At 38.2% G+C, this 23,248-nt stretch overlaps 4 protein-coding genes across 6 annotated transcripts; 3 read left to right on the top strand and 1 right to left on the bottom strand.

Moving 5' to 3' along the window:
• Positions 1-1,046: 1,046 nt before the first annotated feature.
• Positions 1,047-6,984, top strand: LOC141844217 (autophagy-related protein 101). Of its 2 annotated transcripts, none has more exons than XM_074732247.1 (8): positions 1,047-1,214; positions 1,468-1,504; positions 2,164-2,249; positions 5,263-5,358; positions 5,998-6,157; positions 6,238-6,400; positions 6,539-6,637; positions 6,706-6,856. In XM_074732247.1, the coding sequence occupies exons 1-7, from the start codon at positions 1,182-1,184 to the stop codon at positions 6,618-6,620; spliced, it is 657 nt and encodes a 218-aa protein (XP_074588348.1). In that variant the 5' UTR covers positions 1,047-1,181; the 3' UTR covers positions 6,621-6,637; positions 6,706-6,856. The 2 variants fall into 2 exon arrangements, 1 of the variants encoding a protein (XP_074588348.1); XR_012603118.1 differs by having other exon boundaries at positions 1,049-1,214; positions 6,510-6,637; positions 6,706-6,984.
• Positions 6,985-8,001: 1,017 nt separating this feature from the next.
• On the top strand, positions 8,002-10,230 carry LOC141844069 (ACT domain-containing protein ACR4-like). Its single transcript, XM_074732059.1, has 7 exons — positions 8,002-8,075; positions 8,157-8,202; positions 8,317-8,431; positions 8,506-8,573; positions 8,785-9,378; positions 9,456-9,560; positions 9,786-10,230. The coding sequence occupies exons 1-7, from the start codon at positions 8,002-8,004 to the stop codon at positions 10,128-10,130; spliced, it is 1,347 nt and encodes a 448-aa protein (XP_074588160.1). The 3' UTR covers positions 10,131-10,230.
• Positions 10,231-14,787: 4,557 nt separating this feature from the next.
• On the bottom strand, positions 14,788-15,310 carry LOC141843920 (basic blue protein-like). Its single transcript, XM_074731938.1, has 2 exons — positions 15,091-15,310; positions 14,788-14,984 (listed from the first exon to the last, which is right to left on the bottom strand). Exons 1-2 carry the CDS (start codon positions 15,308-15,310, stop codon positions 14,788-14,790), a joined length of 417 nt encoding a protein of 138 aa, XP_074588039.1.
• A 4,062-nt stretch (positions 15,311-19,372) lies between these two features.
• Positions 19,373-20,733, top strand: LOC141844538 (uncharacterized). 2 transcript variants are annotated; one of them, XM_074732571.1, is made up of 3 exons: positions 19,373-20,376; positions 20,472-20,565; positions 20,701-20,733. In XM_074732571.1, the coding sequence occupies exons 1-2, from the start codon at positions 19,408-19,410 to the stop codon at positions 20,520-20,522; spliced, it is 1,020 nt and encodes a 339-aa protein (XP_074588672.1). In that variant the 5' UTR covers positions 19,373-19,407; the 3' UTR covers positions 20,523-20,565; positions 20,701-20,733. The 2 variants fall into 2 exon arrangements, with proteins under 2 accessions (XP_074588672.1, XP_074588673.1); XM_074732572.1 differs by having other exon boundaries at positions 20,710-20,732.
• The last annotated feature ends 2,515 nt before the right edge of the window (positions 20,734-23,248 follow it).

Raw genomic sequence — 23,248 nt, 5'->3', positions numbered from 1 at the left:
TAACGACCCAGAGTGATTGAGTATGACTATGAATTTTGATATTTAGACAAAGAGTTTATATCAAACATTGCTTTTGAGTGTGGATGGAACTAGGTTTATATAATGGCGAAGTCACATTATAGCCTATCCGGGCTATAGCTCAAGAGCCGATGACAACTGAAGACAATGAGAAGAAGACTAAAGCGATGGGAGAAAGGAAAAATACTAGAAAGAGAGGAAAATAGCTCGGGGATCTGAGATTAACTCGTGATCAGCTTGGATAGATCAATCGGGTTGGTTCCGCCATAGGTGTACACACATCTATATAACTTAACGTGGTCAATGTCATGGTTACCCAATGATTCAACTCTGTGGAGATTAAAGAAGGGTGGAGTGGGATCCCTTAACTAGGTCACTTAATGCCCTTAGAAGAGGCTAATTCATCATATGTTGCCTTTATTCTATCTTTTCTATTACGGTAGAAAATTAATTTGAAAAATAATATGATGAACAAATTTTTCTCTTGACATTTTCTATTTGTTTTTAAATAGAAGAAAAGAGCATTGAAAATATTTACTACTTGTTTAAATATTGCCTTCGCATAATTTGAATGGAAAACTCATTTTCACAAGCAATAAAATTTAAATACGAATTTTAAAAAATAAAATTAATTTTTTTTAAAATCTAATTTTCATTAATATTTTATCCATAGTTTTAATAAATAAAAATTTCAATTTTGAATTCATATAATCATATAAAATCTATTTTGTAGTTTTTCCGTATGTTTTTTTATTTAAACATAAAGAGGAATGCACAATAAAGATTTAAATATTTATTTATAAAATATAAAATAAGGTAAAAATAAAAAAATGTGTTCTTTATTTTCGTTATTATTAAAAGAACATTTTAATTTTTAAAAAAAAATATTAAAAAAACTCATTCTAAATTTTTTATTTTGAAAATATTTTTATTTTAGTGTGATTGTGATAGCTTTATTATCCTAATTTTTAGTATTGCGTGGATATATAAAATTATTTTTCAGAAATTTATGTTGTGGTCGTCTATCGCCTTCGTTCTTTATTTCCCTTCCGTCTTCTGGAAACCTACAGGCGACGACGAAATCCCATCGTCTTCGATTGCTCCGTTCTTGCTTCCAATTTGTACCCTCTGCGTTTCGGGCATCAAGTCGAAGAAGAGGTCTCATGAACTGCGAAACTTTCCAACTCAAGGAACTGGTTAGCCCTTTTTCTTCTTGACCTAATTTGGATTCAGTTGTTGTTTACTCTAACCACCCGGCATGTTGGTATCAGTTAACTTGTAACAACCCCAGTTTTCTCTAATATTCGCTCTGATTTGTTTGGCCCTTGATTTCAGATCAACTTTTCCTCCGTCGTTTGTTTAAGGGATCTGTAAAAAATTTGCGTATTTTTGTTTGATTATTTCTTTTATTAGACATTTCTTTTGAACTGTAAATCATGATGGTTTCAGGTGGGGGAGCCGCTAGAGATCCGAGAGGTGCTTCGCTGTAAGTTACTAACTTCTCATTTTATGCGATAGAATCTGCGCTGTTTAATTAACTCTAGGAATAGTGCTGTACAAGTACAATTTGGTTTCAGTGTATTAACTCTAGCTGTGTAGATATTTTGCTAGAAAAAGGATACATGATTGTCATTTGAGAAGGGATATGGACCAATGTTGTAAATTTCAAGGCACATATTACTACTAATGCTATATACTTGCTTGTTTGCTAAAATTAATTCCATCACGTGGAAACCATATTGTGAAGCAATTTTTTTGATAAATAAGTTGCAATGCTCATGTATATGCAGGATAAGGCCATGGTTTGAATTTGTGTTTTTTTTCTTCTTTGTGACTGATACTGATATTTTCAACCATGGTTTGATGTAACAGTCTTAGAGTAAGATATTGGAAGAGAGTATCTATTTTTATTTTGATTTATTTTGACTATAGGGTTTCCATCAACACCATAAAATATTTTATTCTCGTACTGTAGCTATGTTGTTTTTGACCACATTCTATTTTGTACTATAAGAATATTGTAGCTGCTCTAATGTTTCTAATTATAGAGTTGTAATATGTACAATTTGTTTTGCTTTAGTCCATTCATCTTTTATATGCCTGCATTTGGATGTGTCTTGTATGATTTATTATTTACTTTTTCAGGTTTGTTACACACTATTGTATTTCATAGAGCATTGGGACTTGTTCGACCCAAGGATGTTGAGTGTGAACTATTTGAGCTCACCTATGTAAGTTTGTGCATTTTATCTAAGTTGTTTAATTGCTAGAGTGTTTTTGCTATCCTGCCTATTTGTTAAGCTAATTGAAGAGAGCTCTTTTACAAACTACTGAAGAATTTATAGAATTCAACTACTTGGATAATGTATTGTTACATCTGAATAAGTACAAATACATTATGATAGGTTGTTGATACATTAGCTCAACATATATTGAGATTTCTTCTATCTCTACATAATTTCTCTTATTTTTATACGTATGGCTAATTGCATCCTTCCAATCATTTATTAAGTCAATTTTCTATATTTTTATATCAAATTTTGTGGGTGTGATGTGGGTGCTTTGATTCAATCCCACTCAAGGAGTTGTGATGCCAATCAGGAAATCAATTCAAAATTTGAATTTTGAACTCAATCTTAGTTTTTCGGTAACAATTTGAATTTTTTTTTTTGTATTTAGTCCCTTTTTGGATACTTAATTAATGGGAATTATTGCATTTTCTAATTTGCTTATTCCTAGATTCGTAGGATCGTCTGTAAACATGTCGCAGTGTGTCATGTGATGATCAAATTAAAATTACTAAAAAATCCACTTTGTTTTCTCACTCTGTGTGAGGGTGGTTTTGTTTGTGCTACATCAATATGAGAGGGTTCCTCTATGTAAGGTTGGTTCTGTTAGTGCTCGTCGTGTTGTGGGCTAATAAAACATTCTGATAATTCGATAGGTAAGTTATTATTGACTTGGGTTAAGCATTTTAAGTTGTTGGCTAGATAAATTATTCATCAATTTTCTCATCCAAGTGGGTTGTAATAGTTGGTAATAAAGTTAGTCTCACATGCTCTTTAGGGATGATTCTTGGTTGAGTTAGACTTTGGATCGTAATGTCAAATCTAGATGAGGGAGACTTTGATGATGACTTATGGGCTAATAAAGGAATTCATAAGCTTTGACGGGGGAGTTACTATTAATTGAGTATTTTGTACCCATGGTTGTTCCTCACAAGTTAACAAGTCAATTTTCTATTCTAAATGGGATGCGAAAGATGTATGATTTTATATTGATTTCATAGGTTTGTTAATTTATAAATACTAAATGTAAACTAAGACATCGAGACAAATTCACAAGAGATCATAGTTGAGAGATCTATGATAAAAAGGCTACATGCTTTAGAATTCTGTAGTCGTCTCTTTAAGTAGCCTCTTAAGCTATTTGCTGATGGGAATAAACTGATATTTCAAATTCATATAAATGGAGGTTACTCACCGTTCTACCTCTAACGTGTCAGGGATCATCCTAAAACTCCCTTAGAGAATTTGTTCATCAATGTCATCATTATCAAGCCAATTATGCTTATCACAACTATTTGAGATTGGCTACATAAATTTCAACCACCTCTATTGATGTCTATACAAAGCTAAACCACTAGTAATATCCAAATCAATTAAATAATTTTTATTAAATTATCTAATGTATTGTTTGGGTTTTCTCACTTCCTACTAATTGATTCAACCCTTGTATCTTGTCATCATATCCAAATTATCTCAACTTTTCCCTCATAAGTCAATGATCCATCCAATTATTGGTGGAAGCACCAGAACCACTGGACTTGTAGGGAACAAGGTCTAAGAGGAACAAATCATGTTAGAATACTTGTCCTTAGGAATATTATACTAATAAGAGAACATTTTTTTATATCATGCCATTGGATTAGTATAGGTCTATGATGTCTTGATTCTCTCCCTTCTCTATGAATCATGCATTGTTTTTACCATTCAAATTTGACATCTAAAAGGTTAGCAATAATATTCACATCAAGTAAATAAAATTGTATTCCATTGTCCAAAACATTCTTTTGTCCCGCTCACCTTCCATTGTATTTGATTCAAGTCTTAAACTATCTTTTGCTCCTTTGAAAATATTTTTATCTCATTTAAGATTTAAAGTATGATACTGTGCTGAAGCTTCATTTTATTAATGGAATTGTACAATTTCAGCATTGTGTTATGTCGACAAGCATGGTGACGTAAACTTAATTAAGTCTTACTCATAATAATCTTTCACAGTTTATTTATTTCTAAAACTAATACTAGTAATTAGATGTCAATTGAATTAAAATTTTATTGTATCGTAACATACTTATACTTGACACAACTTCAGCGTGTGTTATAACGTGTCATTTTACTCAATTAACTATCACTTAGATTTTTTACTTTTAATTAGATTGTATTAATTATATAGCTGAATTAAAAAATAGTTTCACTTATTTTTTTACTTCAATATGTGCCAAGGTGATTTATTATAAGTTTTACTCGTATATTCTTTCGTTCACTTGATTTATGAAGATTATAGCTACTAAATAGTCGGATTATGATTTTGGAGAAATAAGCTTCTTAAAGTTAACAAACATGATTGTAATTCATTTGGGTGCATGTTGAACTGTGCCAAAACATCTTGAGTATCAGAATGGTATGGTAAGGTATTCATCAATACAATTGACATGTGTGGTATAAGAGGGATTACCTGTGTCCATCACTATCAGTATCAGATTTCAATTATTTATCAGAATGGTGTATGTGTAACCTTACCCTGACACAACATAAGATTTCAAACCATGGTTTCATCTTATAATGTATTAGCCTATTCTTCCTCGTAGTTGCAGTAGGTCAGTGACTAAATTAAGTGTCAGCTAATGAAGGAACCATCTGTTTATTCGTGCAAGGACTAGAATTACTGAACTTGTGGGAACAAGGTTCAGGAGAAATAAATCATGTTATAGCACTTGGCCTTATAAATGTTACACCAATAAGAGGAACTCTATTTGTATCATGCAATTGGTATAGGTCCCTGATATCTTGTCTCACTCCCTTTTCTTTGAATCTTGCCATTGTTCTATCATTCAAATTGACATCGTGTTGCACACATGTAATAGATCACCATCTTATGCTGTTTTCGGATTTGTCTGCCTTTTGGCTCAGTGAGGATCATGTTTTGCAGCTAATTTAATTTACAGAAGCTTTCTTACAGGTTCAATGTGGAGATCATGAACTAGATAAGAAAATAGAGGAGAAGATTGACCAGTTCATTGCTTGGGTAGACAAACACCCGAACAAAAAAAGCCAGGTTTCTTTTGTTGCTATCTGTGCTTGTCAATTACAGTTACTGGAGTGCTATTCTCACTTTTCATTTTGACATTTTAGTTATCAAAATATATCATAAATTGTTTCTTGATCTTTTTATAAGTTTTTTATGCGTGTTTTATGTGGAAACATGAGCTAGTATATACTTTATTAGTTCCTTTTTTCAATGTGAGGAAGGACAACGGCAAATCACGAGGCTGTCAACTATTTATTTTTGGCATATAAAATTTATTCTTCATCTTTCCATTTTTAGTTTGATTTTACTAACAGCTATGGGTTCTTAGCCATTTACCTATCCATGTCACATATCTCAAGGTGTCTTCCTGCATGTCTTCTATGTGATTTGACAATGTTGAAGCCCCAGTCTTTCTTTTTCGATGGATTATGACCCCAACAATATAAAAAATCAAATCAACATTCAGCTAGATAAGATAACCAAAAGGAGCCAAAGCAAACAAAATACCAGAAAATAAATCATAAATATTCGGTAGAGCTTACAAAGTCAAGTATTCTCTTGGTTTAAAGACAAAATTCCTTTCCTAGGAGGTAGATAAATGTTACTTGCTGTTTAATTTGGAATTGGGTTAATTCCTTGAAAGCTTTCATGTGTATATTGGTGCAGATATGCTTGTCTTTCTATGAAGTCAAAAACAAGCATCCTTCATGGTTTGGAAACAAAACTGAGCGCTTTTATTGGGAGCAGTGGTATATTAATTTGCATGTCTTGAACCCTAAATCACATACTAAACGTCATAATTCAAAAGCACCATTAAGCACTGGAGGTAGGGATGCTATTTTGCTGAAATTAATAATTTCCCCTCTTTTCGATTGTTTGTTTATCTTGAATATCATGTGATTCCAGAAAACACATCTGAAGAAGGCAGCTCAAGACGCACTGCTTTAGAATCATCATTACGAGAAGTCCTGTTTCAAATAATAAGTTTTGTGAATGAGAAGAAAGACCACATTCCTCCCGTGCAGAACTCTGAAATTATTTCATTTCCATATGAGATATCAACCCCAAGGTGTCTTTACGTCGAAATATGCCATGACTATTCATCTTTATATTTTCTAATCTCTCACTTCAGCATGCATATTATGCGAAGTAAATTCTACACATATCTCGATCTCCAGGTGACACCTTTTCTCAACATGTTCCACAGTGCATCAGACTCTTCCTTCGGTTGGCATGCTGATGTTCTCAAGAGGATGCTACAGACTGGGCATCCTTCCATGCTCAGTTGACTATAGCTCGTGTAGATGTAAGTTTTGTCAATCCATGTTGCCATCCAGTTAGTTCTCTCTCTCAAGCATTTTGTTCTTGTCACAGAAACTATTGTGGCTAACAGATGGTTGCTCCCCTCCCATATTTTTACCAAGTGGCGTCGCCAAAGAAAAATGACATCTCTCTCTTTAAGTTCCACGTATGTCGTCTCGTACAGCATCCTCAGTTACATGAATGATACCTGTGCGAGTAATGCCCGCATCTGAGTGTGATTATCAATGTTAACTTGCGATTCAGAATTCAGTATGGCTATCAGTGTCTACTTGTGACTTAGAACTTGACGTGTAAATATTGATTTCCTTGTGTTAATTGTCTTTAAAATTATTGTTGACGGTGAATTAGCTAGCTCCTCCACCCATCTTGGGTCATTCCTGAATGTGTTCGACAATTCATGTCGGTGTTATCCATCTCTTTATGTAATATCCAATAGAGATAATTAACAGAAAGAGCTCTTAGACCGGCAGAAACTAGAAAAAGAAAGAAAAAGGCTTTAACTTCTCTTTTCTTCAGCCTTCATCCCACTGCCTTTGTAATCACTTGTTCTGTTGGTGTTGACGAAACCCATTCCCATTTGTTCTTCCAACGCACTTGAAGTCCTTCTCAGAGTTACCACCTTGCATTGATCTCTGTATTTAGTTAAACGAATACTGGACGAGCGACAATTGTTCATCCAAAATCATTCTTTTCAATTTGTATTGTTTACCTCTGTAGTTGACTGAATACTGGAGAATGAAAGCTTGCTTCCATTGATCAAAAGCTGAGAGGCAACTTTGAAATGCAAAGTTTGACTAGGATGAACAATCTCTTCGTGCAACGCAAACCGGAAGAACGGATCTGGACACAGGGACCCCTCCCCTCTCCGTCCACGGCAATGGCGTCCACCCATTGCGGCCTCCACACACATGGTGTGTTGTGGTAAGGCGAGCCACTTTCATTTTTATTTGTTTTACTGAGAGGAACATGAAAACAGAAGAAATCTTTGTTTAATCATTCTGTTCATCATTTTCCTCCTCCCCTTCTGCCTCCCTGCTGAGTCCTAGCCTTTCCCCAATCCAAGGGACACACGACAGTCGCAGGCCCACTGACAACTCTGAACGCAGTCCCACACTGCAATATAAAAAGGACTGGCCTTTCAGAACGGAGTGCGTGACTAAGATAGCAAGGTTACTAATGCTGATAAAGAGCTAAACGATAGAGATTGTTTTTTGTTTCGTTTGTTCCTCCTCCTCCGGTCCTCCACGCATCTTGTGTGTTGTGTGTGTGTGTGTGTGTTCACCTGCTAATCTAGTCCTCCCCTGCTACTGGTAACCACAGGTACGAGCACTGTTGGTCGTAGCTTTAATGGATCATCATGGGTTTTTGGCTGACATTGATGACGAATATGAGAAGTTGGTGATTCAGTTGAATCCTCCGAGGTAAGACTGTCCCTTTGAAATCGAGCTGCGCTCTTCTTCTTCTTCTTTCCTCTTCGAGTTCGTGAGTCGTCTAACCTTCAGGGTCACTGTGGACAACACTTCCAGCAGGAAGGCCACCCTGGTGCAGGTCAGCTGCTTGGTGTGGCTTCTCCCTTTGGGTGGCAGGGGGTTTCCATTGCTGCTTTCCTGTGTTTATTTTTTGCCCCCCTGGGATTGAGGTTCGAATCTTGTTTCCATGCAGGTGGACAGTGCTAACAGGCAAGGGAGCTTGCTGGAGGTGGTGCAGGTTTTGACTGACCTCAACCTCACCATCACCAGGGCATACATCTCCTCCGACGGAGAGTGGTTTATGGATGGTACGCAGCTTCCATCTCTTGCTTCTCTCCTGTTCACTGCTTTCCTTCACCATGTTTTAAATCATCTTTTGCAGTCTTCCATGTTGTGGACCAGTGCGGGAACAAAATCTACGATGGTGAAGTCATCGATCGCATTCAACAGGTACTGCTACAAATCTAGTTTTTTTTAACTCATGCGATAAGGCATTTCTGGTGGAGCTTTCAAAGAATCAGAGGGAGAAGAAGAGGACGTTTTCTTTCTAAGATCAAATCATGTGAAATGTGTAAAACATGTCATTTTCACTGTTACTGCAATCAATCAAAGTTTCGTTTTGAAACACTGAGTCTCATGGTTGATTCTCCATCTTGTTAAGTCACTGGCGGCAAGAGCATCAAGCTCACAGTCTGTGGGCATACAAGCCTCTTCAGAACACACTTCCATTGAACTGATTGGCAGAGATCGACCAGGGCTGCTCTCGGAGATATTTGCGGTTCTCTCAGACCTCAAATGCAACATCGTCGGAGCTGAAGTATGGACACACAATTCTCGGATGGCATCAGTTGTTTACATCAAAGATGAAGAGAGTGGAGGACCAATTGATGACGGTGATAGGATTGGGAATATCAAGCGCCTCCTGCGCTATATACTTGTAGGAGATGGGGATAAGAGGAGCGCAAAGACTGCAATTTCTGTTGGTGTAACTCACACTCAGAGGAGATTGCACCAGATGTTGTATGCCGATAGGGACTACGACCGGGATGACACTAAGCGTGAACATGTTTCAGTGGACCGGAGCAAGCTAGTCGTCGTGAGCGTGGAGAATTGTACTGAGAAAGGCTACTCCATGGTGAATGTGAGGTGTGATGATCGGCCCAAGTTACTCTTTGACACAGTTTGCACTCTCACAGATATGCAGTATGTGGTGTTTCATGCCACTGTGATTGCTGAAGGGCCAGAAGCATATCAGGTTCTTACCATCCTTACTGATTGATAGATTTCCTTTTCTTTTTTATTTCACAACTTGAGTTTTTGGTTTTTGTTTAGGAATACTACATTCGACATGTCGATGGTAGCCCCATCAGTTCAGAAGGGGAAAGGCAAAGGTTAGTGCTGTGCTTGGAGGCTGCAATCAGGAGAGGGAATACAGAGGTTTAATAAATCTTTCAATTGAATGTTTATATACCTTGTTTTCAGATTCACAAAGTCATATTCTAAGAAATATCTTAGGAACTACACTTGCAACTATAGCTTCTTTTACTGATTCAGCTAATTCTCTAGTAATACTGATGTCATTTCAATTTCTTTTGAACATGTTAAGCTTGTTCATAGCATTTTATAATCTAAGATCGATATGCTTATTATGATCGCGAGCAGGGTGTGAGACTTGAACTTTGCTGTGAAGATAGAGTTGGCCTGCTTTCTGATGCTACTCGCATATTCAGAGAAAATGGGCTTTCAGTCACACGAGCCGAGGTCGCTACTAGGGGATCTCGGGCTGTCAATGTGTTCTATGTCACAGATTCATCAGGAAATCCGGTTAACAGTCGAACGATCGAGGCTGTGCGAAACGAAATTGGGCAGGCAATCCTGCAGGTCAAGGATGAGATGCATACAAAAGCTTCAGCAGAAGACAGTGGAAAATTTTCACTTGGCAGTCTCTTCAGGTCCAGATCAGAGAAGTTGCTACATAACTTGGGGCTGATCAGATCGAGCTCCTGAAGTCGACTTTCTCCTCACTAATCTCAGTCTTCATCTTATGTGCTTTCTCGTGAGTGAATGCTGAGCCATCTGTGGAAAATTTCTATTCACTTGCAACTGTTGCCACTGTAAATGAAGTGGAGTCCATTAGCAAATCTGTTAACAAATGAGATTTAAAAAGAAAGCACTGCATCTTCTAATCTAAGTTGTTGTTTTCGACTTAAGGATACTTCATCCATTGCACAAGTCCCTTGGCCTGCATGACAATCACAAAGGCCTCAGATCAAGTTGAATAACTAACTTCATCATCAACTAAAGCATCGAAGTTTGCTTAAAAGTATGAAACACATATGGACAGAGTATGTGGGTCAACACTTTCTGGCACAGAGGAAGAGTCAAAGAATAGGACAGAATCTGCAAAAGGTCCTTTTTAAATAACTAGGGAAATTATAATCTTTACCAGATTGTTACTTTAGTAAATTTCTGAACAAACCTTCCATGTCTGGTGCATTAGCACATGCAAAAAGACTCGTAGACAGTCTCACAGTATTCTTCCATCAACTTTGGGCTCAACAGAACAATGTTGACCACCAAATCTGCTGAAATCTTCGAGGAGTGCGTCGATTTCTGTGAAGCATCATATATTTAATGAGAAGAGGCCTTTTTTAATGAGGCAGATAGCACATGGAAACAAGAAACTTGCTGAAGAAATGAAGATGTGTAGCTAATGATATGTGTGCAGGGATTTGTTGACCACTAAAATACTGCATTCAAACTAGTTGTTTTGTCACATTGTGAGTCTGGAAAGTAGTGAGCATTGATGTGGGGAGCAATGCCTCATCAGATCCAACTCTTGTCTCATTTCACCTCAATTTATTTCATTCCAGTTCCATCTCATTTACAGTGTTACTGATGGATGAATGTGACCCACTGTCATAGGAATAATGTATATTGTGAGAGGCCAAATACATTATCTGGTCGAATTTCAAAATCATTTTTTTAGGATTGCAGTATTTGAAGAAAGTATCAAGGATTCTGTGTGTGAAACTTTTTGTGTGAAATCCTAGAATGTGCCCGGTAATAATTCAAGGAATCACTTGGTAATTAACTCTACCCTAACTTTCTTCTTTATTCCTTCATTACAATTGTATTTCTATCTTTCATGATCCCATAATGACTTAGGCATTGGACGGGTCTCGCCGGGATGACTTTCAACGTCTTCTAACTCCGTGTTGATCTATGTAAATCCGGTCACATCGCGAGAGAAAACTTTGTCAGCAATGCACAATGAGGCAGTAGATCATTTGTCACATCATCCTCAAAGGAGCTAAAGAGTGAGGTGCCTTTGTGAAGGCAGATTTGCAGCATCTTTGGTGGATTGTACTGTCCCCTTGGTAGGGAATTGTTAGGGGAACAAGGAAACAATTGTCTACCTCAGTTTCCACAACAACATATTTATTAGATCTCAATGATAGAAACCACTACATATCTGTTAACTTGGGACTTAAGAGGAGGATCTACTAAGAAGCAACGATATAGAGAAACTTATGTCACCAAAAGACCTTTAAGAGTCCTTTTAATTTGTATCCATGAGTTATTACCATAATGAAATGAAGAGAGAGTACTACTATTTTAACTGTTAACAAAGAAAGTTGCAACATCTATGAGAACCTTTCTCCGTTGATGAAAAATAGTCACAAATAAGTATTATCTTTTCTTGACCCCAATGGGTTGAAAACTCCAACCATCCCTCTCATTTTTGAAGGTCGATGGCCCGACACTCTTTCAAATTTGGAAAGACACTGATAAATTTTGAATAGGAGATGCCTTTTGATTTGGAAGGGATGCACTTTGATGGCAACATCATCCTCCCTAATAAATCCTTTAACCGACAACCTTTCTCCCAATACAAACTACTCTCTCTAGGAAATAGTGTCGACAAGGAGAGCAAGCTAGCCTTTTTTTTCATCCAATTGAGTAGAAGGTTGTCTTAGATCTTTGCATATGGTAGGCCCCTCTTCTCTAGCATGGTGGCATGCATCTCCTTTGGGTAGAAATTGATTTGCTATCTTTCTTTTGTCCTGGGAGAAGAGAAGGTGATTCCCTATGTTCTTCTCAATTGAGGGCCACAAAGCCTCATGGTGTTTGCACTATGTGGAACAAGCTTGACCTTCCTTACTCAGTAGTAAGGAATTAAGAGCAAAGGCTTTTCTCCTCTTTTCCAAGAAGTTCTTTGAAAGTCTCATGTGTTTTGTTTTGAGTAGTGATGATTATTGGGTCAATCAAAAAATGAGCATCAACTTCTTGTTAAGTAGTGCCTTTATCTTATTTGGTCAAGCTATTAGTTAGTAAGATATTGCGAAACCTAGAGTTAGTGGTTTCTGTTCTAGGAAATGATGCTCCCATATGATCAAGTTCGACTAGGTAAGCAAATCAAGAAAGGTAGGCATATGCCCAAGCAAAAGAATGTCCAAGGGGATATGACAATAATTCTAGACTTAGGAAGCTAGAATTAGAGAACCAAACTTTCATGGCAAAGCTTGAGAACCTTCTAAGGGGTTTGAATGTAATCCCAGTATCGGGTTCGGGATACCTATCATCATCACAAAAGGCCAAGGTAACTTCATATGCTAGGGTGACATATATATGATTACAATACAAGGGAGTCTTCTGGGGTGAACAATAATGACAAGGTAGTTTTTGGACCTAGGAAAGTGGATAGAAATGGAAGCTCTGTAGGGAGTTTTATGAACTATGTTGGGACTCATGGTCTTTGAATCTTAAGGTAGGGATGCTTGGGATATTAGAAACGTCCATAGGATGTCTCAATGGTTGAGAGATCCAAAAAGCCTTCCTTGAGCAATTCAAAGCAAGTGAAAGCAAACAAGATTTCATTACTATAATTTTCATATCTTGTATTTCTTATGGTTTTATTTACATCTTTTGTATTCCCTCTTGTATTTGAGCAACTATTGTAAGAGGTCTCCACCTCCAAAAGGTGTCTAAGAAGAACAAAGATAGAGGGTTTGCAAAAGTCATTCACTGACGAATGATAGGCTATGGAGTACAAACAAAAGGTTCTGAATCATGTAAATCTTCGAGTGGTTGCATTCCTTTTATTTCTTATATGTGTTTGTGTTTGAGTTTTCTTTTATTATTTTGTTTGTGAACTAACTCATTGTAGACAAGCATAAAAGCAAATCGGCAAATGCCTATTCGTTCCCCTCTAGCCACATCCAATGATCCTACAATAAAACCATTACAAGAATATTTATCCAAGGAATTTGAAATTAATAAAGGACTTAGGCACGTTAAAATACCTTTTGAAAATTGAAGTATCTTGATTGAATAAATAATCTTCATGTCTCAAAGAAAGTATGTCATAGATCTACTACATGAAATCGGTATGTCAACCTACCATCCAGCTGACACTCTAATGGAAGACAAGCTAGGTAGCAATGGACAAGGGGAGATATTAGAGACTTATTGGAAGATTGAAGTATTTATCTCACACTAGACTAGATCTCACCTATGCTTTGAGCATTATTAGTTAGTTCATCCATAATCCTAATGAACAACATATGAATGTCATCATTCACATTTTGAGGTATCAAGGTATATATATATAAATGTTAATTGATTGCGTCGGAGCAGTTGAGGCAAGATGATAACCTTCAAGAACCTTACCTTTGTAAGTGGGGACTTTAATTTGTTACATAGAGAAGCAAGAAACAAAATATTATCGCATGATATTGTCTAGAAGCTGAGTATAGAGGGATAACCTTAGGAACTTTTGAAGCAATGTGGTTGAAATTTCTCTTATATGACCTAAGCTACTCTTTAAAGCAACCAATTCAATTATACCGTCACAACAAAGCAACATGTGATAAAGACCTAGACTACTCTTTAAAGCAACCAATTCAACTATACTGTGATAAGCAAATGTGATATAGCCTATAATTTAGTCCATGATTGTATAACAAAGCATGTCGAGATAGATATTTCTTCATTAAGAAGAAACTCGATGAAAAGACTATATATGGAACTACCAAATATATATTCAGTTAGAAGATTAGTTAGTTGATATTCTTACAAAAGGAGTATCAAATCGGGTGTTGTTGAAGTTCTTAGACAAGTTGAGCATATGTGACATCTATGCACTAACTTGCAAGGGGAGTATTGAGATAGTTAATAATTTTGCAAAGTGCATCAATTGATTTTATTGTCTTGTAAAGATTGTATAACCCAATTTCTAAAAAGTTAACTGGGGATTCTAGTTTTATGTATACTTTTTATTCTATAGTTAAAGACAATAACAAAAATTAGTTTTATCATTCTTGTTTACAACACTTGAGGCATAAAACTAGATTTAAAAAGATTATGAATGCATAATTTTCACTGCAAACATACTTAAAAGAGAATGAAGGAAAACATTAAAGGGAAGAAAGAATGAATATGTTTACTAACTTGTTAGGTGTTAATTAAATAAAGAAATCTGTAAGGATCGGAATAATATAACTAAGAAGGTATTAGATGTAAAGTTAATTAAGGAGTCAAGTGATTAAATCTTCATTTCCTGAACAAACTATTATAAGGATGACATTGAGTAATACATGAAAATATCACTAATGCCTTCGTCTAAATAGCTTGCAGTTATTGAACTCCTCCTGATGCTTGTTCAGGCTGCTGTCACTTTGATCTTCATATTTGACTCACAGTGGCCAGTGAAGGAGCATATGAAGTGGTTGTCCCCTTTGACAAGGGTAACTCGATCTTTCCCGGAAGTGAAAACTTTCCCGTCTAACGGCAAGCACTTATCGTAGCCCTCTTCAGTCACCACCACCACATTGTGTGCCCCTTCAGTGTAGTTAAACACTGCAAAAACATATGTGCATGGTTTTTCTTTCACTAAGGTCGCCAAAGGTTTTCCTTCAAATATGTAAACATGCATATATGCATTTCAAGGGTAGTGTTCATGTACCGAGGACATCGCCGGCTTTGAAGCTTTTCCCATTAGGCCAGTCGATGACATTGAATTTCCAGCCGGTGGCGCCTCCGACGACGAAGTCAGTGGCCTCGGTGAGGCCGAGGAGGCAGTGGCCGACGAGGGCGAATGCCAATATTATGATTGCACTGCGTGCCATGGCGTTGAGTTGCTCTACTAGAATGGAGTACTGAGGTGAGAGTGAAGGCAGCACCATGGCTAGCTTTTATAGGGCTGTTGGCCCTTGCTTGATTGGTTGGCATTTATGGGAGTTATTCCTAGCCAAATCCATTAGAAAATTAATGATTTTAACTTTTACCAAATAGGGAGAATATAGTTGGTGTGTTCGTAGAGTTTTAGACAAGCAATTATTCCCAGCCAAATCCATTAGGAAATTGTTTTTAACATATATCAAAGAGGGAGAGTTTAGTTAGTGTATACGTATATTTAGACAAGTAATTATGTGATTGGTTCGATCGGGTAACGGGTTTTTGGGATGTTTTATCAAAGGGCACACTTAATTTCTTGGATTTCTTACGTAAAATACTACTATGCCTTCAAAAAAACATAGAAAAGCATTCTTAATATGACGGATCTTTATTGGTTTGACATGGCAAAAGGGATCAATAATTGATCCAAGCTGACATCCGACCTGGCATGTCAACGGTCAATAGTCAAATCGTGCTTTGACTGGCCCAGTAACATCTCGGACGGCCCAATTACAGTAACATTCGGCCTGGCATATCAGTCAGCTCAGCCACACGGCTCAACCACATGCTCTTACAGCTTGGCCGCTCAGTTATGTGTCTCGGTCGCATGCTCCGACAGCTCGACCGCTCAGTTATGTGTCTCGGCCACATGTTCTTATAGCTCGGTCGCTCAGTTATGCGTCTCGGCCACATGCTCCTACAGTTTGGCCGCTCAGTTATGCGTCTCGGCCACATGCTCCTACAGCTCGGCTGCTCAGTTATGCATCTCAACCATTCAACCCTATGTTTAGTCAGCTCAAACTCAGCTCTCCAACCACAGGCTTGCTCAGTTCGGCCACACAGCTCCACCACATGCTCCGACAGCTCAGCCATTCAGTTATACAACCCGGCTACTCATTCCTAAACAGTCTGACCCATCTACTCGACTTAGGTTCGGTCTCTCTTTCGGCTACCTTTGGTACTAGAAGACAACCAAGCGTGTGAACTCTGCCAAAAGGATAAGGACGATTAATTACTAAGTTTTCAAACCTGATCTCCTAGATTCCCGCGCACTTGTACCTACAGTCGTCAGATGAAAATAATCAGCTCTGCAAAGCCGTTGGGTGGTTAGAGACCGTCAAATATGGTGCCCTTAATCGCACCATCACCAGCTCATTTGACAGCGGATCACATAATTTGTTTCCTAAAACGTTGCATAATCTGCTCCTCTGACAGAAGAAACGTTCCCTTCAGCTACTATATAAATCCTCTGCCGGTATGAAGAACTCTCTCTCTGGATTTCTCTACACTTTCCATACTGCTTCTTCTTCTTCTTCTTCTTTCGTGCTCTCTGCTGACTTGAGTGTCGGAGTGACCTATTGAGAATCCCCGATGCCTCGCTGACCCCTTCGCTCAATTCCTTCTTTTCAAGTTCCCTCATCGGCGGGACCAGCAAAGGTTGAGGTGGCATATCCTTGACTGATGGTTTGACCGTCTGCATCATCCAACCAAAACAATTCTTATGCCACACTATCACAAGGTCATGTCTTGTGAACCAGAGGTTCAAATAATGGTGATTGCTTCAGGTTTTGTTTCATCTGCAACTTCCAGTTTTTATCAATCTGACTCGATACAGCATGTGTATCAGTTACAGTATCAGCTACAAGCTGATTGTATCAGTTTCAGTTTGTGTACCAACCCAAAATGATTTGAATAAAATTCTTCAAGAAGATGATTTGATCTAGTCAAATTGACTTACCAACTCCACCAAAGCCTCCACTGATTTACCACCATTTTCAGTCCTTGTCATGCTCATCAGCATCCTCATCCCCTGCATCAGCAAGTGTGTCTTTATGATCAGGGCCAATTGGCCGGCTCAATAGATAAATAGCTCATTTTCTCAGTTGACAAAGATGGGTGATGAGAATTCGTTCAGTTGATGCCAAGTCAATTTTGACTTGGTGTGGTTGAAGATCTAGCAATGCTTGCAGTTGACCTCGGTAAGTTGAACAGCTGGTCCTCATTTCATACAAAGTCAAATCTGCAGAAAAATAAGAGTTGATGCATAGAATCAATTCAGTTGATTCTATAGCAAATAAGTTAAACTGATATCTGACCTCTCGATTCTGAACACCATGCCCATTTCATAGGAAGCACAACATGATTTTAATTACAGTGATAACATCATTAGTTTCGATCATTGATTCTTCAACACATATGTTAAAAACGGTTTAGGTTTAGAACACATATGATTTGACTTTAGAACTACTATACTACCAGTGCAGAGCAAAATGACACTCTATGCTTAGGCCTTAGCAAGTCCCCTTCGACTGACTAAGCCTCTTCAGCTTGCTCTCGCATGTATACTTAAATTTATTTAGCACTTAATTTTTGTCGAGCGATTGGTGTGCAATCTTACATGTTTCGAGCTTCGACTATAATCCTAGCCTAGGATAACATATTTCACAAAGTTCACAAGCTAGCTGCCTTATCGACTAGAAGAAACCACACACAAGATCTACTTCTTAACAGTGTTGATCCTTTTTTTTTTCTTACCTTTGCACATCTTCTTCTTAAAAAAATGAAATTTGTCATTCTAATGATCCCACACTATTGATCCCATGACAATCTATAAAAAAAATAAATCGAAAAATTACAATTGATCACAACGGAGAATAATATTAATATTTTCAACTGAATTGTTATAATGAAATAAATTTATTAAAATGAATAAGTCAAATTAATAGTTAATCGTAATTAATTATAATTTTTTAATTTACTTTTTTATAGATGATTATAAAATCGATCGATCATTTCACTTTTCCTTTGGTATAATTTCAAAGATTATATGTTAACAACCTCCTTCAAAAAAGTCAAATTGTGTGAGTCCTATCTACTACTTCAGATATAGCCGTCAATTTGGATTGGAGTCTGTCGGATTGATTCGCCCCGTCAAGCAATTTAGGAGGGTTGGATTGAAATATTATCAACTCATTTTAAGATGAGTTCAGATGGTTGGCCCGCCTAAGCTTGTGAGTTGCATGGGTTAACCTGCCACGGATTTGGGTTAGTCTGTGGGTTAAAATAATTTATTTATTTATTTTAAAATTTAAAATTAAAGTAGAAAACTCAATGAATTAGTGAGCTTGATTCGTCTAAATTACAATTCAAACTTAACAATTTCAACTTGATCAATTTAAATTGTAATCTAAACTTAAAATTTGTAATATTTTTTTATTTTTTACAGGCCCGTGGGTTGGCCCGTCTAACCCGCAATCCGCCTTGGGTTGGGTTGGATTAGAGATTTCTCAACCCGCCAAATTAGTGGATCGGCCCACCCTGCCTAGTCATATGATGGGTTTTTAGCGGGTTAATCCGTCTCATCATAGGTTGGCCCGTTTGACAACTCTGGCTTCATAACAAGGCTATAGCACACATTAAATTTACATACATTTTAATGACTAGTTAATTTATAAACTCATAATTAAATTATTAAATGCAAATATTTAATCTAGAGTATTCATTTTAAGAAAAGATGAAATCGCCACCCAGCGACTCCATATGGTCGGTCATACGACCATCTGTGAGAAGGTAAAATCGAAAAGTTGCAGTTGACTACTACGGAGGAAGGCATTACCTCAATTCCATCAAGATTCGACTCTTATTTACTTCAATAAATCTGTTTTATAGTAACCAACTCAATCATATAAAGGGGATTAATCTAAAATATTTATTTCAGTAAAAGATAAAATTTATCATTATAGTGATTTTATATGATCAATTTTATGATCATCATGTGAAAAGATAAATTAAAAAATTATAATTGCCACGACAACGAAGAAGAATATTGTCTCACGTATTCATAGAAATATATAATAATGTCAAGATCAATCCTAATCAAAAAGCAAATTCCCCTTTATTCGTTAACTTTACCAAAAGGGCTCGGCTCCAATGTGATTATTAAAACATTTATTATTTGTTAATTTTACGTCATTATCCAAGTGGCTATGCCATCGTCACGCGGCCAGCGCGTGCTCCCCGCTTTCCATTACCTCCCCCTCCCCTTCGGCCCTCCTATCTCCGATTAATTCAACATTGGTTCGGAGTACTACGATCGACGGAGGAGATGGACCAGAGCTTCTCCGGTGACTTCTCCGGTGCCTTCAGCGACTGCCCCAGCGACCGTTCCGGCGAGTTCCCCTCCGCCGAACCATCCACCTCCTCTTCCTCCGCCGGAGACGGCCTCCACCGCTTCCTCGTCTCCTCCGCCGCATATTACTCAGACGACGTCGTGCGGGACCTCATCTCTGTGATCGAATCCACCACCGCGCCCGCCGAGACCCAGCGCCGCGCCGCCATGGAGCTCCGTCTCCTCGCGAAGCACAGCCCGGAGAACCGGCTCCGAATCGCCGAGGCCGGCGCGATCGGCCCCCTCGTCGCGCTGATGTCCCATCCGGATTCGCAGCTGCAGGAGCAAGGCGTCACCGCCATCCTGAACCTGTCGCTCTGCGAGGAGAACAAAGGTCGGATCGCGGATGCGGGCGCCATCCGACCGCTCGTCCGGGCACTCCGAACCGGCACCCCGGTCGCCAGGGAGAACGCCGCTTGCACCCTCTTCCGCCTCGCGCAGCTGGACGACCTCCGCGCCCTGATCGGCCGCTCCGGCGCCATCCCGCCTCTCGTGGCCTTCCTCGAATCCGGCGGCGTCCGCGGGAAGAAGGACGCCGCCACCGCCCTCTACGCGCTGCTGTCTTCCCGCGAGAACAAGGTCCGGGCCGTGGAGGCCGGCATCGTCCGCCCGCTTCTCGACCTGATCGCGGACTCGGAATCGGGCATGGCGGACAAGGCGGCGTACGTGCTGCACTCGGTGGTGGAGGTGGCGGAGGGGCGGGCGGCGGCGGTGGAGGAGGACGGCCTCCCGGTGCTGGTGGAGATGGCGGAGGTAGGCAGCTCTCGGCAGAAGGAAATCGCCGTTCGCGCGCTCTACGAGATCTGCAGCGAGAGCGCCGTGTACCGGAAGATGGTCGTCCACGAGGGTGCCATTCCGGCTCTCATCTCCCTCTCCCAGTCCGGCCCCAACAAGGCCAAAAAGAAGGTAGCCGGAACCCTAACCCACTTTTACATAAAAGTCCTTGCCTTTTGATCTATTTGCTGCTTATTTTAATCTTTCCGCTTTGCTTTTCAAATTAGGCGGAGGCGTTGATAGCGCTCCTCAGGCAAACAAACAACCGGCACAGCTAAAATGAACATTTGCCGCGAACCCGACCAGCCACGTAAAATCACTGTGAGTGTGTCTACATTTTTTACAAAACAAAACAAAAACGAAAATCAGTGTGCTGATGGATAGCCATCTCTTTGTCCCCTTCCCTTTGTCGTGATCCTGTCATCCCTGACTTGTGTTATCGCATTTTGTTTTCAGTATGCCAAGCTTGAGTTTGTTAGTCCAAGCTAGCTCGCAATAGTCGGTGGGGGGGATGATGAGGATTCAGTGGTGGACGACCGGTGGTCACCATGCTCATCATCCTCGCCATTAGCTACCGCTTCTGCTGCTTACGGTGCAAATTTGTCAAGAGAGCAACCCTTTTGCTTTTGCGAAGGGACGGGGAAAAATCTACCCCGGTCCCTATCTCAATCTCAGTACCACAAGTGTCACCACTAGAAATATTTTATGAAATTTCAAATTGTGCAGTAACAATTAATTTGATTTGATTGTGCTACTTTTTTTTCTCTCTCTCTGTGCTGGGTGGACAATATCGATCGTTATTCTGACCAAACCGCCAGAGCGTTTTGTTTTGGACAATGTCAAAGTTTTTTCTTGATTAAAAAAGAGTCGAGTGTCAACTGGAAGACCGAAAGAAGTTTGGATTCTGAATTTGAGTTCTTCTCAATAATTGTCAAATTATGTGCTTTGAATGGTTCAGAAGAAAACAAAGGGAGGATTTTGCGTTTAGAGAACATTTTCCATTGTCAATTCAAAATTGTCGAATTCTTGAACGTGTCCAAACATTCTCTTCCTTTACTTGTTTGTTATAGCAAAACTCAAAGTAGCACCCATTATTTTATAAAAGGGCAACATTCTTTTTTATATATTTTTATTATCTCTCTCTAGTGAATGATTTTGATCATCCTATTTTCACCCCCAATATATTTTTATTTTAAAAAATACTCTTATTTTAATGTTATTATAATAGTTTATAGTTATAATTGTTATAAAGAGTAAAATTATTTTAATTTAATTAAAATTATTATATATAAAATATTGGTATATCAAAATATTCTTATTAACTTAATCAAAATCATTCAAGCCTAATTAGAATTGCTTCAATTTGGTTAAAATCATTTTAAAATTATTGTAACAACTATAATAGTTTTGAAGTAATTTTAACTTGTTGGATAGAGATTTGGTATGATAACTTAAATCTCCCCATCAACCTTACTTGCCTCTCGAATCTTGCAAAACCTTGCACCCTCAAGTAATGCTACCTTTAAGGTACCCCTTTATTTTACAATCCTAGGAGCCTTGAGGTGAACCAACTTGGTCATGCCAAATCAACTTCATCATTTGACCTTGTCGAGTTACGAGCTCTTCAAGATCCATATACATGTTACCAAGTCCTGCAAACTCATGCACACAATAATTATATAGGCAAAAACTTAGTTTAAAACCCTTTTCCAAACACATTAGAACATGTTGGTTGAACACAAACACTTAGGGTATGCACTAACACATAGTTTGCCAACATTGTGCCTCAATGTTTCTCGTCATACAATCACTCAAATGTCGCATACTATCCTTCTTTAATTTTTAGCAAACTTTGAGTCACTAAGCCAACTAACTCAATCACAAAGTCACACTTCACGAATTGCTCCAACATCACCTCAGTGCTTCTAGTCCTACAATCCCTTGATTTCTAATGCAACCTTCTTCAATCTCCAATGGACCTCCAAACTACTAAGTGTGTTGACTTGACCACACAAAGTTATCATCATGAGGCCTAACTTAAACTCTTGATTTGGAAAGGCTTAACATATCAATTAAATCTCTTGATTTGACATTAAACTTATCTTTAATTATATATCTAACGAAATCAATAATTATATTATGAGGCTCCAACACTTCATTCTCGGTATCTTAGGGAGGAGTGATATGAATCACTCTAACTTGAGCAATTCGATTCGAATCTGTGATGTTGCTTGGATATTTCCATTGGAGGATGCTTCCATTGAATGTAGTGCCATTGAACTTGAACTTTGCCATTGAAAAAAAAATTACAAAGGAACTGATGAATGCTTTCTTTTACTTTTAAAGAATTGCATTATCATAAAGGAGGTCCAAACTTAGGGAAGAAGAAAGCTCAAGCCCAAGTGCTGGAGTTGCTCTCAAACGAAGCTTTAGAAACTAAGCTATAAAGACAAGGACTGCAGCCAATAATGCACTTTCCTGCAGCAGCTGGTGGAGCAGTGGATGGTCTGGCACATTTCCTCCCTCTACTTTTTCCATTTGAAAGAGAAAGGATAAATATCTTTTCATGATTCTCTTGTTATCATACACCTTACTTTTCTTCTTCACCCACCCAATTAGCCAATATATATATCCTTCTGCTTTCTGCCTTTAAATGCTTGATCCTGACGTCTATCTACCCAAGTCTTTCTTTCAGTCAATTATTCATCCAATAACTTTGATCCAAAACTGAAGAAACAAATCAATTATAGATAGAATACATAGTTTCTTTCCTTATTTCAATGTCTTTTGGTTAGGTTCCTTCAGATTATAGTTCATTGACTTGAAGCAGTAAACTCCATTAGACTCCAACAAGCTTAGTGGAGTTTGTTGTCCGAGCATGAACAAACTTCTTAGTTGTTTGGGATTAACTATGTGGATTTGTTTTCTCTTCTTCCATCAAGCTTATGAGAGCTTATTATTAGAAATACGTATCGTATTAAAAAAATATTTTATTTGGTCTCTT

The sequence above is a fragment of the Curcuma longa genome, chromosome 13 (assembly GCF_044706935.1).
Source record: "Curcuma longa cultivar G26 ecotype Majalengka, Jawa Barat chromosome 13, ITB_CL_G26_1.1, whole genome shotgun sequence".
Taxonomy (NCBI): Eukaryota; Viridiplantae; Streptophyta; class Magnoliopsida; order Zingiberales; family Zingiberaceae; genus Curcuma; species Curcuma longa.
The sequence above is the reverse complement of the archived record's forward strand: the minus strand, read 5'-3'. Positions and strand labels throughout refer to the sequence as shown.